This window comes from Dendropsophus ebraccatus, chromosome 15, assembly GCF_027789765.1.
Source record: "Dendropsophus ebraccatus isolate aDenEbr1 chromosome 15, aDenEbr1.pat, whole genome shotgun sequence".
NCBI classification, from domain to species: domain Eukaryota; kingdom Metazoa; phylum Chordata; class Amphibia; order Anura; family Hylidae; genus Dendropsophus; species Dendropsophus ebraccatus.
In genome coordinates this window covers 69633698-69652937 of record NC_091468.1, presented here as the reverse complement: position 1 = coordinate 69652937, position 19240 = coordinate 69633698, and the positions used below count along the sequence as shown (strand labels likewise).

The 19240-nt window shown below is 43.0% G+C and overlaps 1 protein-coding gene across 1 annotated transcript in view; it reads left to right on the top strand.

Moving 5' to 3' along the window:
• KIF26B (kinesin family member 26B) overlaps positions 1 to 19240 on the top strand; it is a 236632-nt gene that overhangs the window by 79449 nt on the left and 137943 nt on the right. Inside the window, exon 3 of the mRNA XM_069954389.1 lies at positions 16959 to 17495. Within this exon, the coding sequence (XP_069810490.1) occupies positions 16959 to 17495 (537 nt within the window). The remainder of the gene's footprint in view (positions 1 to 16958; positions 17496 to 19240) is intronic.

Below are 19240 nucleotides of genomic sequence, written 5' to 3'. Positions count from 1 at the left end.
ATGTGTAACCTGCTGCAGTCATTCCCATAGGCTTCTGTACTCCCCGGTAATATGATGTGTAACCTGCTGCAGTCATTCCCATAGGCTTCTGTCCTCCCGCCCCTGTAATATGATGTGTAACCCGCTGCAGTCATTCCCATAGGCTTCTCTCCTCTTGGTAATATGATGTGTAACCTGCTGCAGTCATTCCCATAGGCTTGTATTCTCCCTGGTAATATGATGTGTAACCCGCTGCAGTCATTCCCATAGGCTTGTATTCTCCCTGGTAATATGATGTGTAACCCGCTGCAGTCATTCCCATAGGCTTCTGTTCTCTTGATGTAAGCGATTCCAGGAACAGTATAAAAGTAAGGGAACTCTCCTAATATACTGGTGAGAGTGCCATCAGCTCCACCTCCATACAGAATACCAGGCTATGTTACTGACTGCCCCGGCCGCATGGTTACCCAGCATGCCGCATGCCACTCAGATCTGCTTAATAATCCTTACATTCTGCACATATTACAATAACTCATTAGAATCACCAAACCATGAAGGAAATAAGTTCCTCTGGAAACCTAAGCTGAGCACGGCCTGATGGGAGAAACCGCATGATAAGTCAGCAGGAAGCAAACTCCCAGGGCCCTCCAGAGTCTATCGGGCTGCCGCAGCCTTCGCTGGGTTCCCCTTGCAGTACACTTGTTTTTGTTCATTGTTCCAGGTCTTGCCGTCTGCTGTGATATCTCAGTAACTGGGCTGCAAAATTAAACATAGGATTTTCTGTTAAAGGGGTACTCTGGTGAAAAAAACAAACAAAAAAACTTTCAAATCAACTGGTTTCAGAAAGTTATATAGATTTTACTTTACTTCTATTTTAAAATCTCCAGTCTTCCAGTACTTATCGGCTGCTGTATGTCCTGCAGGAAGTGGTGTATTCTTACCAGTATGGAGAGCAGGAGAGGTTTTCTATGGGGATTTGCTGCTTCCTCTACACAGTTCCTGACATGGACAGAGGTGGCAGCAGAGAGCAGTGTGTCAGACTGGAGAGAATACACCACTTCCTGCATCACACACAGCAGCTGATAAGTACTGGAAGACTGGAGATTTTTTGATAGAAGTAAATTACAAATCTCTGGCACTTTCCGACACCAGTTGATTTAAAGGAAAAACATTTATGATGAACAACCCCTTTAAATTTGAACAATTTATTGCACGATAATCAACCCTTTCGTCTCCATGGGCAACGTTAGATTATATTTTGAGGGTAGTTCCATGATGCATTATTTCTGAGCACTGACTATCATCAGAACACTTGTTTCATATAATTCAACCATTGAAGAATCTGAATATACATGGAGAGAGAAACTGACACATGTAGAATTGAAGTCAATGCACATAATGGCCGTTGTTTACACAGTATATTTAACAATGGCCATTGTTTATACCTCATGTAGATATAGCCTTATAATGAACTTTACAAGACGTTAGATTTAAAAAGTTAATACTATAGGGTGGGGGTCTGGCGAAGTGCATGAAGCATGGGCCGTGTTGTGCCGCCTCCTGTAGATGGGTCCTATGTTCGGTCCCTTCCTATTACTCACATATCAGCTCACAACACATTGTCACATAATGCTGTTACACAGTCGTCCCCTGCCAGGGCTTTTCACTGCGCTCTATCTCCCATATGCATCGTACAAGGATCAAGCAATTCTCCGTACACAATCACATTCAGATCACTGCGTAGCTCTTTATGTAAGGTTATGGGGATTTTACAGGAGAAGGAGGAAAATCCTCTTGGCCCATACCCCAGTGTGTCAGTAATACAGCCACTTCATCTATCAGGCCCAGACATCCAATAGACACCAGGGGTCGGCTTTCCCTATCTGCAGGCCAGCATTGGCCTCTTCTATTCACTGGGGTTTGCATCATCTCATGGATCCATTGTGATTGGTGCTTATCCCTTCATTGTTTACCTAGTACTGGTTGTTATATAAGATATAGACAAATCTATAAATAGAAATATAAAAGCTAAACCTTTCTATGTCTATGTAATTTTCCCTAAAATAAAAAGGTAAATTGTTAGCGGGCATCAGTGGTTGTGAAAAAAAATAATCTACTTTTGGCCCATTATTTCACTTGTATCAGTCCCGATGAAATGAAGCGATTTTACAGCAGAGAGAAGATACAGACGCGTGTTATACAGGGATATATCAGATGTGCAGCATCTAAGCTTGTGGATGGTGCAGACAACTACACAGAGAGTGTGTGTGTGGGGTGACTATCACTTTAAAGCGAATGTACCGCCAGGTACAGCACTATGGGCTCTTTACACTAACTGCCAGGCTTGGGGATGCAGGTGGCATGGCCATTTTTTTATTTTTTTATTGCGGGGCGGTCACTATTGCCAAGCGATGGCCAGGTAGGAAGCACTGGAGACAGGCCCACTATCTCCCAATGTGACGAAACCCCCTCCTCTGTGACGTGGCTCCATTAGATTCAATGCCCGGCCGGTGTTCGGGAATCAATTGGTGTTGTGGCAAACGGCAGCACTTCAAAAAAAGGACCATGCCACCGGCATCCCAGCTCTGGCTCTGGCACTGATGACAGTGTAGAGAAAATAATAAGATTATATAAAGATCATACTTACCTCTCCAGGCTCCCCTGATGTTCTCCTGTCTCTTCCTCACTCACCGCAGCCACCACTAAAGCTTCTGAAGCCGTCTTTGAAGGGACAGCCCACTAAGCCAATCATTGGGCTTGGCGCTGTCCTTTCTCTGCCAGTAATTGGCTGAGTGTCTGGGTTCAGAAGCCTCAATGGCAGCTGCAGTGAGCGAAGAACAGGCAGGAGGACAGCGGGAGCGTGTAGAGGTAAGTAGGTAATTATATACTTTATTATATTTTGTATACATCGCTAATGTTATGTATACAGCACTTGCTGAATGATAGTTGAGTAATAGGCTCTGTAGAGCGCCAATCTAGCTAATCAGGCCGTGTAATACAACCCTAATGGTTTGCTGGGATTGGAATGATTTTATAATAAGTTTTATCAGATTAATGAGAACCTTTGTTCTTGTGATAAGTTTACAGTCCGGACCGTACAAGTTTGTAAAAAAATGTAAAAGTCTGTGCCGCCTGAATCGGACAAAGGACGCTTGGTCTTCTAATTCCTAATTTGGCAGAAGCCGTGTTTTACCAAAATGCACAGCTAAAAATAGTGCGTGGGCCTCCCGCCAAAGCCGGCATGCTGTTTATGAAATATATCTTTGATTTACGAGTGATGGATTGCTTTACAGAGGCATTCAATGGACGTAATTGAGGGAACTTTAAACATTTATCATTTGGGTCATTTATTTAACATCATTGTTTAACCAGAAGACGTGTGTATAAGCATTAGCCGGTCTCTTAAAATACACTGTGTATATATATATATCTGGGTCTGCTAAGAAATCTCGCTGCTTGGATGGGTCATAACACAGAATTATGATGGTTTCCCATGATACATTATCTACTTAAGTCCAAATTTCGCTGCACCCGTCACTCAGGATTTTCAGTTTTTTTTGTTGTTGTTTTTTTTAGTGATCTATAATGATAATATTATAATAAGATATTGTTGTAAGTAGGCTCCTAGGGATAGGCGAGAGGTATTATAACATATTGCAGGGAGCTGTGTAACACTTATGTTCTTTGGAAACGTGTAGCCAACCTTTGTAGAGGTTATTGCATATCACAATCCAGTTCATACATGTGTTCAGGCAGGGGGGGAATATAATAAATAAAGTATACTTACCTGTCCCTGTTCCCCCGCAGCATCACCGCTCCCAGATCCTGGTCGGTCTGCTCCAGCTCCTGAGGCGGCAATGTCCCAACCCGCTGCCAGAACTCATTTTCCCCCCTGGCTTCCTTGTACATCCCAACGCGGCTAATGTACTGCCCAGTTGGTGCCACAGTCTATTCCTGTGCACCGGCCTGGCATGAAGCACGGGGGTCAGGCCTGCCGGCCCTCAGTATGATGAAACCCCCTCCCCCTTTGTGACGCGGCTCTATTGAATCTAATGGAGTTGCATCACAGAGGGTAGATCATCAAACTGGGGGCTGGCGGGCCTAACCCCCGTGCTTCATGCCAGGCCGATGCCCAGGAATATAACAGCACCCTGCGTGGGAATCTGGTGCCGATTCTAAAAAAAAAGCATCTCAGCACCCCTGCATTGGCACCAATCCATTCATGTAAAAAACTTAGTGATGTACCATGGTCTTTCCTGATATGTTTTATGCCTCACACCCTCCACCTCGCACCATATTTATGTTTATTTTCGTTGGACGTCTCCTTTAATTCTACCTCCATAAGAATGTTAGAAAACCTTAGTGAGACATCTAACAATGTAGAAAACTGGATAGTAAAGTATGTGCAGCCCACTGAACATAAAAATTAATGCTATATGGTCTTTGCTACTCCTCCGCTTTCTTGGTGGTTCCATTTTTCCATCTGTCATGCCCATTAAATTATCTATCCTCCTGCCTCTTCTCATAACGCTCCGGGCTACAACATATACAATGCTGCCATGATAAACGCTCAATCATGGTGATTAATGCCCTGTAGAACATGGCAGCTGGGAAATAAGCAAAGCACATAGGCCCACATTTACTAAGACTATTACTCCACTTTTGGACACACTGGCTGAGATTTATCACAGGGGGTCGGACTAATAAATCTGGCATATCTAAAGACTGTCCAGTCCAAGTTCAGACCAACTGTGTGCCAACATTGTGGTGTACTTAGGTTCCCCCCCCCCCAATCTTATTGAAATCACTCCCATTATGTCGGACCCACCAGACTAATGTCCTGAGACTGTGAGTTCTACCTAGTCTTACTTAGTAGGGGCCATGTACTTACTAGAGATGAACGCAACTCAAGCTTGCTTTGAATGTCGTGTCATTTTAATACCGGTGGCTGAAGAAGTTGGATGAAGCCCTAGGGAGTCCAGGAAAACATAGATACAGCCTATGACCTATTGCCGTATCCATGTTTTCCAGGTAGCCTTAGGGTCATGGTACACAAAATGATTATCGGCCGTACTTGGCCATTCTGGCCGATAATCGTTTTGCGTAGTAGCTCATGCTGAAAGGCAACAATTAGCCGACATACACAATGTCATCTGATCGTTGTCTTCCAGCATATTCTATAATTCCAGCGATGATAGTGATGGCCTGCCCCCCCATAAAAAAATCTGTAGAAAATCTACAGCAAAGGGAAATACAACTGAAACCCAGAAATGATAAGATATGGACTTTTCCAGGAAGCTGGTTATATTATTTTATTGGTCTTACGGTAGCCATATATCAATGTCATGATGTGTAGACCCCACCAGCATGGAATTACTGTAGGCCCCACCAGCAGCATGTAGACCCCCCCAGCATGGAATTACTGTAGACCCCACCAGCAGCATGTAGACCCCACCAGCAGCATGTAGACCCCACCAGCATGGAATTACTGTAGGCCGCACCAGCAGCATGTAGACCCCACCAGCAGCATGTAGACCCCACCAGCAGCATGAAGGCCCCACCAGCAGCATGTAGACCCCACCAGCAGCATGAAGGCCCCACCAGCAGCATGTAGACCCCACCAGCATGGAATTACTGTAGGCCGCACCAGCAGCATGTAGACCCCACCAGCATGGAATTACTGTAGGCCCCACCAGCAGCATGTAGACCCCACCAGCAGCATGTAGACCCCACCAGCAGCATGTAGGCCCCACCAGCATGGAATTACTGTAGCCCCCACCAGCAGCATGTAGGCCCCACCAGCATGGAATTACTGTAGCCCCCACCAGCAGCATGTAGGCCCCACCAGCATGGAATTACTGTAGCCCCCACCAGCAGCATGTAGGCCCCACCAGCATGGAATTACTGTAGCCCCCACCAGCAGCATGTAGGCCCCACCAGCATGGAATTACTGTAGCCCCCACCAGCAGCATGTAGGCCCCACCAGCATGGAATTACTGTAGGCCCCACCAGCAGCATGTAGGCCCCACCAGCATGGAATTACTGTAGGCCGCACCAGCAGCATGTAGACCCCACCAGCAGCATGTAGACCCCACCAGCAGCATGTAGGCCCCACCAGCATGGAATTACTGTAGCCCCCACCAGCAGCATGTAGGCCCCACCAGCATGGAATTACTGTAGCCCCCACCAGCAGCATGTAGGCCCCACCAGCATGGAATTACTGTAGGCCGCACCAGCAGCATGTAGGCCCCACCAGCATGGAATTACTGTAGGCCCCACCAGCAGCATGTAGGCCCCACCAGCATGGAATTACTGTAGGCCGCACCAGCATGGGGTTGAACACAAATACTAATAGTTATAAGAGACATAGTGAGTTCACTGTTAAGCCTGAGATTAGGAATACATACATTTCCATGTGGTATGCCCATTTGAGCACTTAGCCCAAATTGCTTTGCAATGCGAGTAAGAAGTGGTCTGTCCTTCAGGAATTCAAAGGTCAAACAACTATTATTTCTTGTCACTTACACAGCCCTGTCAGTTTTACCACCATTCCTACACTAGGCCTCTGTCTGCTAAGGAAAACACAGGGGTCTTCTGGGCACCCGCCTCTACTACTTTTATTAAGGCCACTTCTTGGGGTTTACAGCTATAACTGTTTCAATATGGAAATTTGCCATCATACCAGGAGCTTGGTTTTTTGCTTTTCTATATTGACTTATAGTTATTTGTCTCGTACTCTTTGTTGGATTTTATTTACTAAGGCTAGCTCAATCTAAATGATATTTCGTGTTGCTTGAAAACTAGGAACCCCCCCCCCCCCTCATCCAAACGCAAACCCTCTGCATTTGATTACTGGTGGCTGAAGAAGTTGGATGAAGCCCTTGGGGTATTATTCCATGAAGCGATTTTTTGACGTTTAACCATCTGAAACGACTACTATGGCGAACAACCTCAAATCGATCACCTAATCACACAGAATTATGTTAGTTCTTGTAGTCATCCTATCGTCGCTACTGCGTTTGTACCTACTTTGAACGACCGAACAACGTCTTATTACACCGAACGGTGCACAAATGATTTGCAAACGATTGATGATAAAAATAGGTCTAAATTGTATCAAGTGACCAATGACTTCTGGTTGGTCATTTAATCGTTGTCTTCTATTACATGAAATGATTGCTGATCAATTACGAACGATCTAACAATTTTTAGGACGATAATGGTCCCGCGGAATAAGGTCCTAAGCCTGGAAAACATGGATACCGATTCCGGTTTGGACTAACCCGAATGTACTCAGATTTAGCTCATCTCTACCGACTATATATACCCCTGCTAGAAAGCTGCATTTTTGAACAATGAACAATGTACAATTACACTGAACGATTAGTGACCGAATCCGGAACTTGAGTGGACAAATCTGGAATTGCAGTGAACGATTAGTGATCATTTTAGGTTCAGATCTAAATCAACGCTAAACGACATACAAACGATTTTTCGATTATTGCCTGCAATTACACACAAGAACAATTATCGTTTATATTCGAACGATTTAACGTTTTTTTCGCACGATAATCGTCCTGTGTAATAAGACCCTAAAAGGGAATGTATCAAATAGATTTTTTATTTTTTTTTTATATCAATTTTATGTCATGAGCTGGTTCTGAAATACACTGTTGCATAGATGCACATACACTGATAGTAGCGATGGGTTTCTTTTTGCTCATTGTAATTATTTTATCTCCTTTTTTTGTACATCATTATGTACAGTATCAGTATTGTATCAATACTTTAAGACCTGCTTTACATCAAGCCCCATGGTTCCTAGGCGTAGTCCATGTCTGTGTCTAGTGCTGCAGAATCTGTTGGCGCTATACAAATAAATATTATTATTATTATTATTATTATTATTAGGCGTAGCTAGACACAACAGCGTGCTGCAGCTACATATTACTTTATATTGCTCCAGCATTTCTAGCAGATTCTTACACCTTTGCTGTTTTATCTTCATATTACAGTCCCGTCACTTGTAATGATTATATCTTATGTTCCTGCCAATTATAACACGACATTGTTTATGTCATTCGGGAAATGTTAGTAGTCTGCGGAAGCAACGGGAATAGACGTGTGTTAACATTTGTCAAGTCTATATTTTAATACCAAAGATTACCATAGGAAATGAGCTGCGGTTATCTACTCTCCTAAAGCGGCCGAGCCAATGTACAATGCAACAAAGGAGTTGTCAGGAAGTTGTTACAGGCGGCTGCCATCAGTGGCTCATTCCAGACAGAGTCAGATAAGAGAAGTGTAATGTGATGGCTTCAGTCTATTCTTCCCAAACGCCACCTGCTGATAAGCCGAAGGGGGCGAACGCTGCGGGGGAGCTGGCAGCTCATGTTAAGTATCCTCTCATCCTCACTCGTACTGCTCTCAGAGTCATTGTTAAAGACTGTGTTCTTGTACTTTTCTGACTGTAAAGAGAAAGTTGTGTCCTCTAAAATCCCGGCCGTTAATATATTATTGTACGACAGGGGTGGGGGGGAAATTTTCTATGGATTTAACATTCACCTCTAGCTATAAAGGTTAAATAAACTGGTGCCAGAAAGTGCCAGAGACTTGTAACTTCTATTAAAAAATGCTGCAGCTGCTGCATGTCCTGCAGGAAGTGGTGTATTCTTTCCAGTCTGACACAGTGCTCTCTGCTGCCACCTCTGTCCATGTCAGGAACTGTCCAGATCAGCAGCAAATCCCCATAGAAAACCTCTCCTGCTCTGGACAGTTCCTGACATGGACAGAGGTGGCAGCAGAGAGCAATGTGTAAGACTGGGGAGAATACACCACTTCCTGCAGGACATACAGCAGCTGATAAGTATAGGAAAACTTGAGATTTTTAAATAGAAATAAATTGGAAATCTAAACGTTTTGGAAACCAGTTGATTTGAAAGAAAAATATTTTTGCCAGAGTACTTTTTTTAAAATTCAATTGTTTAAACGTGCCGTTAAGTAGTCACCTGTCATGAATTTTCCCTTTGTAAAAGATAAAGGAATAAGTAGTGAGGTGATCCGAGCAGCCAGCATTATTAGTTTACAAATCAGCCCGTCCCGTTGAGATGCCTGTTAGATTTGTTGGCTGCGCCTCTTGATCATTGAGGATTTCCCGGCATTGAACAGCTCTGCATTGTGACCTTTGACAATGATATTGTGGTGAAATGTTGCGGTGACTGACAGCTGATGAGCACTCGCGGTAGTGTCACACGTCTAATAACTGTCAGCGTTGTGACAGTAATTGGGACCTTCGTGTGATCTTAAGACACACCGGACAAGAACTTTTCGATGATCCTAATTAAAGCGGGTTAGGCAAATGGCGGAGCTGTCGTGTAGAACGCTGATGCACAGCCACGTTTCTATATCTGCAGACAGACACTCTGCATTTACAGAATATCTTGATCAACTATATGATGTTTTTATTGTTATATTGCTTTCTTGAATGTGTTAAAGTAAATGCCACTTCCCATAATGGATTTTTTCTTTTATATGGCCTGGTTGGCACTGCCACGTAGATCGTTTTTAAGAAAAAATTTTAAATTCAAGATATGTAGAAGGGTGCAAAGGTTCAGAATCAAAGACAAGAAAAACAATATGAACAGTAGCAAACCACTCAGTTCCCGCCACCTGTGCCAGTTTCTCTATATGCATAAAAAGCGGTGGCAACCAAGCATCATTTCGAAAAATGTACTGCACCACTGGGATCCACACATTGGTGCCAACCGGGTCATATAATTTTTTTTTTATTTGTGGAAATGGTGCATTCACTTTAAGAAGTGTCATTCTGACTTATTACTCAGGTGAGTCTTTAATGTGCCTGATATAATATAATAGAGAACCATTGGATACCAAAATCGAAATTAGAACGTTTGGAAAATATATATTTTTTCGTATTAGTGTTTTAAAAATAAATTACGATATGTGGAAGGGTACAAAGGTTTAGAATCAAAGACAAGGAAAACAATATCAACCGTAGCGAACCACAGTTCAAGCATAGTTAGAAGAAGGTGTGCACGACTACACATTATAACATGCTCGAACTTTAGCAATCAAATAGCGGGTAGAAACCCTGAAATACACTGACATAGAAGCTGTTCGATAACCACTGAAAAAAATAAATTAGAATGTATGCAAAACTGCAAAAGGCCGTGAAGAAGCAGAATCCTATGAGAAACTCAGAGGCCATGAACAAGTGTAATTAACAAACGTTTTTCTTTTACTCGTAGCCTGCTTAGAAAGAAGGCAAAGAAAGGTAAAGAGGAGGAAGAAAAAAGAAAAAGACTTTTGGAAAATATTTTAAGGGATTAAAGCTTTCAAACAATGGTTATAGATCATTATAGAATCATAATAGTTTCATTGTTGTTTATAGCTTTTACCTTTTGCGAGTAAGGTTAATCTATGCTGTATACTTCCAAATACTTTATATCGTAATTTCCATAGTTACTATGCCCATGGTAGCAGCTCATAGGGACCACCACTTTATGGCTTTGTTTACACACAGTGAAATAAAGGTAAAATATGGCCGCAATTTTGAGGTCATTATATAATAATGCGCTCCATTGTCCATAGGAAACTGGAGAGCAGTGCACACACCGTATAGAGTAACATGTTCTTTATTTACAACCTGTTATTGCAAAATATGGACTTTTTATTCATTTGTTCACACTTTATTTTATTTTTACTCAAAAGTGTATATATATATATATATATATATATATATATATATATATATATTTTATTTTACTGTGTGTGAACCTAGCCTAGATATAATACAGGGACAGACAGTGGGAGCCGTAGGGCTAGGCCCACCAAGATGGTCCCTGCCTTTTTTCCGGTCTTGCACTAGGCCGCTAGCGACAACTGGGCAGCGGTCCCTATGCTGGGTAGGGACAATGCAGAAGGCAGTGACAAGACAGATAAACACAATGAAGAATAGCCAGACAGATACAAGTTAATCTGGAGATATCTGAACGGTACAAGAGCAGCAAGCAAATATGGAGGTGAGAAAGACAGGCAAAGAGGTCAGAATGTCAAACAAGTCTTCGTCCAGGACGTGATTGGACCAGCCCTCTGACATCCAGACCACACAGAACACAGACTGACAAAGAATAGAGATAAGTGGCAAAGGCAGCCGCCCACCACCACTCAGTCTAAACTATCTGCAGCCCAGAACTAGGCTAGCAAAATCCCAGATGCACCCCTCCTTCCTAAAATCGTGGTTTGGGCTGAATTTTCACCAGTGTGTATAAGGCCTATTGTTGTAATAATATATTTTACTCCTATCAATTAAATCCAGTTAGCATTGAAGGTGATCTAAAATTGTTTAAAGGAAATCTGTCACTAGGTTGATAATAAAATGAGGGCAGCATAAACTAGTGACAGAAATGCTAAACAGATCGGTGTATAACTGACATCATTCTGTTCAGCCGTTCTCCTAATATGCAGGAGAATAGGATTCTTGACACACCCCCTCCCCCCGCCCTCCAGCTGCTGATTGACAGGTGACTGCCTATACACAGCATGGATAGATAACTGGATAATATCCAGGACTACTGGGCTCATGCACATAATGGAGAGGACTACTTATTGTCCATGTTATTTAGGAGGAGATCTCTGGATCAGCTGCAGAGAACAATGTAAGTGATATATCATTCTGTTCAGCTTCTGTCACTAGTTTATGCTACTCTTATATGACAGTATCAACCTACTGACAGAGTCTCTTTAAACTGCAGACAAATAAATTGATATTGCCTGATATTGTATTTCCTTGATTTGTCTGATACAATAGTCGCAACATCTGACATGTAGAAACAGGTCCGGCACATCGCAGGAGTTGCGATAAAGGACCTAACCATTTTATTTTCACTCTCATTATCCTTGAAATCAAATCCAAACCAGCCTCCATGTTCCTTCTGGAATATGCTTACAAGGTATGTAAATCCAGCGGCACACAATGCTATCGAGCTGTAAGGGAGCTCCCTATCCCGCCTCGCGTCCTTTGTATGCTATCCTCTGTATTGTGCAGTCTCCCAGTCTGCAGATACTTATCTGATGGGGAACACAATGGACTGAAAGTACCTTTCGCCTTCTAGCTCCGTAGGTCTTTCAGCTCACCTGTAACTGTAGCGTCCCGTATCAGTGATGGGAATCCATTGCTGGGGTTACTGTAGTGTAAAGCGGACGGCATTCTTCTCGCTGTTGGGAAATATTTCTGGAGGTATGTAATGTTAGACCTCCTCAGACCACACAAGTCAAGGGGCTGAGACCTTCTCGGGCCTGTCAGCACTTAACCTATTCAGCTGACATCCCAGTCGGGAGCTAAGGTTAGCCTAAGCTTGCTGATTAGCACCGGGGAGCCACTTACGTCCTACTGTTTGGAGCCCGGCAACGCTTAAGTGGCTTTCATGTTGAGCGCGAAGGTGATGCCGACATAAGGGGGGCAGGGGGTTGACGTTTGGTCACTGAATGGACCCATTGAGAATCCATGCCTTATACATTGCCTTTTATTTACTGAAGGACGTCTAGGGAATAGCCGAAGATGGGAAACATAGAGCTGCATTGAAACGCTTCCTTATTTTCTAAGCGTTCCTCCTCTTTTGCCGCTTATTTGACGACTCCAATGTGCGACCCCATACCGTGACCTCCTGGCTGTTTATTGCGCAGCGTTTTGCATTATATGTAGAGGTGCTTTGCTATTCCTTGTGCTCTGTTTGAGTTTCGTGCCCTTTTCGGCTTTGTAAATGTCGGCTTTGTCTAGCCGGTGACTCCGCTGTAAATAAAGCAGCTTTATTTTTTTTTCCAACTTGCTCAGATATATTGCTCTATGAGAAAATATTGCTTTATGCCACTTTAAGGCCAAGATTTTAAGGAAGCCAAGATTCCCGCTGTGTCTCTGTGAACATAGGGACTAATAAGGACAGCTTGGCACCTTGGTATACAATTAAAAAGGCAGCATGAGGCGGGAACAATGCTTCAAAGCAAAAAAAAATAAATAAAACCTCATGTGGTTTCTATCAGATCGATAAAAAACATCCCACATCCAACATTTCTTCATTAAAAAAGATCAGATCTGTTTGTAACAACAGTGTTCAGACCTACCTGCTCTGCTGTACTCTTCCCCTTCTCTAGAGTATAATGCCCATCATGGGCAGCATGGTCCTTAGTAGAGATGATCGAATAGGGCCGAGGTTCAGGTTAGTACGAACTCGAACCATCGGCATTTGACTCCCGCTGCCTTCCCGTTCTGTGGGGAACGGGAAGGCAGTGGGAGTCAAATGGCGATGGTTCGGGTTCATACGAACCTGAACCTCGGCCCTATTCGATCATATCTAGTCCTGAGTTCAAGTAGTCCTTCCCATTATGTGCATGAGCTCAGTAGTCCTGGATATTCATGAGAAGCAGAAAACTCCGCCCACCAGCTGCTGATTGGCAGTTATCTATCCATGCTGTGTATAGGCAGTCACTTGTCAATCAGCAGCTCGAGGGCAGAGTCTTCTGCTTCTCATGAATATCCAGGACTACTGAGCTCATGGGCAGCTGCTGGGCGAGGGGAGGGGTGCGGCAAGAATCCTATTCTCCTGCATATTAGGAGAACGGCTGAACAGAATGATGTAAGTAATTCACTGATCTGTTCAATGTTTATACCACTAGTTTATGCTGCACCATATACCAAGTGACAGATTCCCTTTAAGCTAACCATACACTGCAGATTTCCTGGTTATGAGAGGCTAAAACACCAGCACAGCTTTATATAACACTGTGTACCCTCCTCAGGGACTCTGCTCCTGTGATGTACAATGTCACATAGTATTACAATGCAGGGCAACTGCGCCGCTTCCATTCAAGTTGTTTGGGGCCCCTGAAAGCTGCTAAATATTTTATGGTATATGTTTAATTCTAATATGCAAAATAATGGTGAGAATAAGAATGAGAATGGCAGAGTTACTCCACAGGGTACCGTATGTGGGAAATATTGCAGTCATGGTAATCAGGTCTCTAATTCACTTGCACTTGAGTTGTTTAGAATCACGTACAGTGGATTAGTCAGAAAAAGCCAAAGCAACTAGCAATATCTTGTGTTTTTGCTTTTAAAGGGATAGTTCAGCAAAAAAAAAAAATAAAAAAAAATCTTTGAAATCAGCTGGTGCCAAAACGTGCCAGAAATTTTTTATTTACTTCTGTTAAAATCTCCAGTCTTCCAGTACCTATCAGCTGCTGTATGTCCTGCAGTAAGTGGTGTATTCTTTTCTGTCTAACACAGTGCTCTCTGCTGCCACCTCTGTCCATGTCAGGAACTCTCCAGAGCAGGAGAGGTTTTCTATAGGCATTTACTGCTGCTCTGGACAGTTCCTGACATGGACAGAGGTGGCAGCAGAGAGCACTGTGTCAGACTGGAGAGAATACACCACTTCCTGCAGGACATACAGCAGCTGATAAGTACTGGAATACTGGAGATTTTTTAAATAGAAATAGATAGGAAATCTCTTTGACTACCCCTTTAAGTAATCTCTTCCAGATTATGATAATAAAGTTAGACTGGTGTCCAGGAGAGAGACACTTTCTCAGCAGCCTCGCATCCCATGTGATGTCTGACATCCGTTCCTTCTTGACTTGTTGGAGATTAGGAATGATTGACACCATTGCACATATGGACTTACGGCACAGAGCGTGGTTGCCTTTTGTAATTTTTCTTCTTCTAATCTTGTTCTATGTCAGGGCTTTAGTTCCTGGTTTTCCATGTGACCCAAGAAGTTGCAATGATTTATAAATAAATTTAACACCCCCTGCGGTGTGACAGTGCTAAAGGCTCCCGGCTATTGGTTTCCATTATAACCTTTAATGTCCTTGTTAAAAAGACAATTGAAAATATACATTGTTAATATTTGTAAACTTACAGGGAAGGTGTCGCCTAAATTTTCTTTTACTGATTAGAGTCCAATACTTAAACTTGTTCTTTTATTCGGACTTCAATTTTTTTTTTTTTTTTTTTTACTATTTTTACATAGTTATGGGGGCAGCCATATTGCCTGGGCTGTTTTTAACAGCATTTAGTGACCTAGTGACCATAGATGACGATAGACAGACTTTCCCCTTGAGATGAATGTGAGACATTACTGAGCGCGCGCTGTGACCTGTGAAGAGGTCATTCCACAGGAAGCTGCTATTGTCTCCTCTATCTACTGCTGTCACATGACGCTGCAATGCTGTACAGATCACTTTACTGCAGCCTCCTTTTATCACCACAGACACAGCAGTGTCTCAGCTTAGTTTTAGCCCCAGTGGTGAGAATGAGAATTGCAAGACATCAGGATTATTTTATAATGTAGATAGAAAAAATTTCATCAAAAAATCTTTAAAAAACCATTATTTATACAATAAATCATTTTCTGATGACACATTCCCGTTATTAACTTGCCTGGTTTCAGAAATGCTTTACATATATACTTATTTTCCTTAACCACAGAAACACAATAAGGTCCTTTAATTGGTGTAAATCAGTAGGCATGGAGGGGCTGAATGGTGCAGATCCCTCTGTATTGAAAAGTGCCATCCATAAAACTGGCAGTACGGGCATTCAGTTGCACATATCTGGCAATTAGAGATGAGCGAACTGGCCGAGGTTCGGGTTCGTATGAACGTGAACTCTCGGCTTCTGACTGCCGCTGTCTGCCCGCTCCGTGGAGAGGGTGGATACAGCCGGAGGACCGCCTGGAAAACTGGAATACAGCCATAGCCATAGGCTGTATCCACCCTCTCCACGGAGCGGGCAGACAGCGGGAATCAGAAGCCGAGAGTTCACGTTCATACGAACCCGAACCTCGGCTGGTTCGCTCATCTCTACTGGCAATTTTGTTTAGCAAGTCCATTGCTGGTGGCCCCTGCTGAATGTAATCCTCCAACACAGTGTGAATGTAACCTTATCCTCTTCATACACAGTATTATAGATGGTTGGTCAAATCAATTTTAAGGAGTGAAGATGCTACATTTACCTGCTTTATCTGGAGGCCTCCAAGCTGTTTCCTGTGCATAAGGATATAAATGTTATTTTTAAATCTCCGTATCCACAATGCTACCCAATGATTTGTCTGAAATAACCAATTTAAAGGGGAACTACCAGCAGGTTAGACGAATGCAACCTGCTGATATGTTGCTATAGCGCTGAGGAGGAAAGTTATGTCTCTTATAGTATCTCTCTTACCTTCCTCCTTGCCGCCATTCCGGTGCACTTAGTAGTTTGCTCCCCTGTATTAGGAGCGCTCCCTGCCACCAAAACGCTGATTCGGTCCACCCTCAGCCAGCCCACTCCATTGATTATAACTAGAAAGGGGTGTCCTGGCCGGGGGCGAATCAGGGCGCTATGGTGGTGGGCAGTGCTCCTAACAGATACTATGTCTCTCACCTTCCTTCTCTGTGTCTCCTGTGCAATAGGATTTCACTAACCTGCTAATAGTTCCCCTTTAACATGTTCTGTAAATACGGGTGTATGTAGTTTGGAGGGTGCTGACAGTTTTAAGCTATGTTCCCACAACGTCCGTTTTTGGCACTTTTCTGGATGTCCGTCATTTTGGAGCCAAGATATGGGTGTCACAAAAAGGCCCGTAAAATTCCCCCCAAAAACGGGAACATTAGCCTTAGTATGTCATGGAGAATTGGTGATTTGATACTCGCTTCATAAGAACTCTGCAGAGCAGTCACTATGTATATAGACGCCCTTCAGCTGATCTTATGAAGTTACATTGTGTAACGAAATTTACATTTTTTTTCACGTCTGTAACTTTTAATTTGTTTTTTCGTTCTTATGGTCCAGAATGAGACAAAAAGACTTTTAATGGGAGTATGAATGGATATTAGAAATCGCATTTGTCTTTTTTTTTCTAATTTTTTTAGATCCAAGAATTTTATTCTCTATTGTAATTGTATTCAATTATCTTTTATAGGACCCATCCATCACTACTGGCATACATGACAAGCTTCAAGTACCAAACACTATCCGAAAGTCCTGGAATGAGAGAGACAACCGTTGTGACATATGTGCCACTCATCTAAATCAGCTAAAACAGGAAGCTATCCAGATGGTTACATCTCTGGAACAGTCCGCCAATGCCGAACACTATGATGCTGCTTCTCCAGGATCTCCTCCAGGACATTCTAATATTCCAGCCTTGGTAGGTCCAAGACACATGGGAGGCCTTCAGCCAAAAGACTGGGTATACATGCCAAATCCCTATACCACACCCAACTACCCTGGCTTTGTGCCCAACAAACATGGGGGTAAACCTAACAGTCTTGGCCTTGCCAATGGTCAAGAGAAGAAAAATGGGTCTCCATCACATCAAGCCAAAGTCAGCCTCCCGATGGCAACAAGCCCGAATAATGGCAACATCATGAATTCAGTAGCTATTCAAGCTCATCAGTATCTTGATGGTACATGGTCATTATCAAGAACTAATGGTGTTACACTGTACCCATATCAAGTAAGTAACATGCTAGTTGTAGAAATGTTGTATCACCATATATTTATTTTTAATCATAAATAATGTTGAGCAGACTTATGGGGTCTCCGAACCCAAACGCTCAGCACTTGACTCATGGCGGCTGGAGAAGTTGGATGCCATCCTGGAGCTGTCAGGAAAACATGGATACAGCCTATGGCCGTATTCATTTTATCGTGGACTCCCTAGGGCGGCATCCAGCTTCTGAAGCTGTCGGGAGTCAAAAGCTGAGGGTTCGGTTCGGAGAACGTTGGCAAACTCAACAGTTTGGCAAGTTCTCTAAACATTAATTGTAATATAACTACATATGTATTTTCCCTTCTGAAACCCCTGTTCACATAGTTCTGCTACAACTAGATTTGGACACACAGTGGATAGTCTATTACATTACCGTAGCCTGAGGCTATGTTCAAAGTGAAAAAGTAAAAAAAGTGCAGTGATAATTACCGACCTAAAACCTTACTAGGAGTAGGATCATCCTTTTCGGGAGGGATGGGGAACCTTTGGCTCTACGGATGTTGCAAAACTACAACTCCCATCATGCCTGGACAGCCGAAGGTTCCCCATCCCTGATTTACGGCAGTTAATATGGAAAAAAAACTGCTGTTTTTCCCCCCACATTATAAAAATGGTGTGTGAACACAGCCCCAGTCTTTTTTCTTACATTCATTCCGATACTACATTTGGAGAAATATCAAGTGGACAAATAGAGATAGCAATTGTGGGGGGGGGGGGGAAGGAAAAAAGGAGATACAGCTCACCGGTTAGTAGATGCAGCGGCAACAGATAGGATTGAGGAGGGTGCTCGATCTTCAAGGCGCTGGCCAGACGCCGTGTGCAAGACTCAGCTGAAGGAAAAGGGGTGTGGAAGTCGGCACTCCTAGACGTAGAAGGTTAAAATTTAACTTTTATTTGTGCATTTTAAAATTTGGTAGTGGGCATAGCAGGACCTACGCGTTTCGCGCTACTGCGCTTAATCATGGTCTAGTATAAATAGAGATAGACAAGCCGATAGTGAATGTAAAGTTATAGAAGTACAGTAATACCTCGGTTTTCGAACGCTTTGGAACTCGAAATGCTTGGTATTCGAACGAAAATTTACCCAGAAGTAGTGTTTGGAATTCGAACTTTGCTCGGTTTTTGAAAGTTTTTCAAACGTTTTTGCGAGCGTGGATGATGGGTTGTACCTGGCGAATTAAACAGTGGTGAGGCTTCACATACAGTACAGTGCTGTATAAGACTGCTGGAGTGCATATACAGTGCAGTAGTAGTACAGGCATTGCACCACCATCTCCCATACATTACACTGCTTGGATGGGGGGGGCGCTATACAGTAAAGGATGGGTGAGGAGTTGGTGACTACTGTACTGTAATTGCTGGTTCTGATGAACATTTCTTATGTTTAATGTCCTGTACAGTATATAGTGCTGCTCTGTAATGTACTGTACAGTATATAGTGCTGCTCTGTAATGTCCTGTACAGTATATAGTGCTGCTCTGTAATGTCCTGTACAGTATATAGTGCTGCTCTGTAATGTGCTGTACAGTATATATAGTGCTGCTCTGTAATGTCCTGTACAGTATATAGTGCTGCTCTGTAATGTCCTGTACAGTATATAGTGCTGTTCTGTACAGTCCTGTACAGTATATATAGTGCTGCTCTGTAATGTACAGTATATATAGTGCTGCTCTGTAATGTCCTGTACAGTATATAGTGCTGCTCTGTAA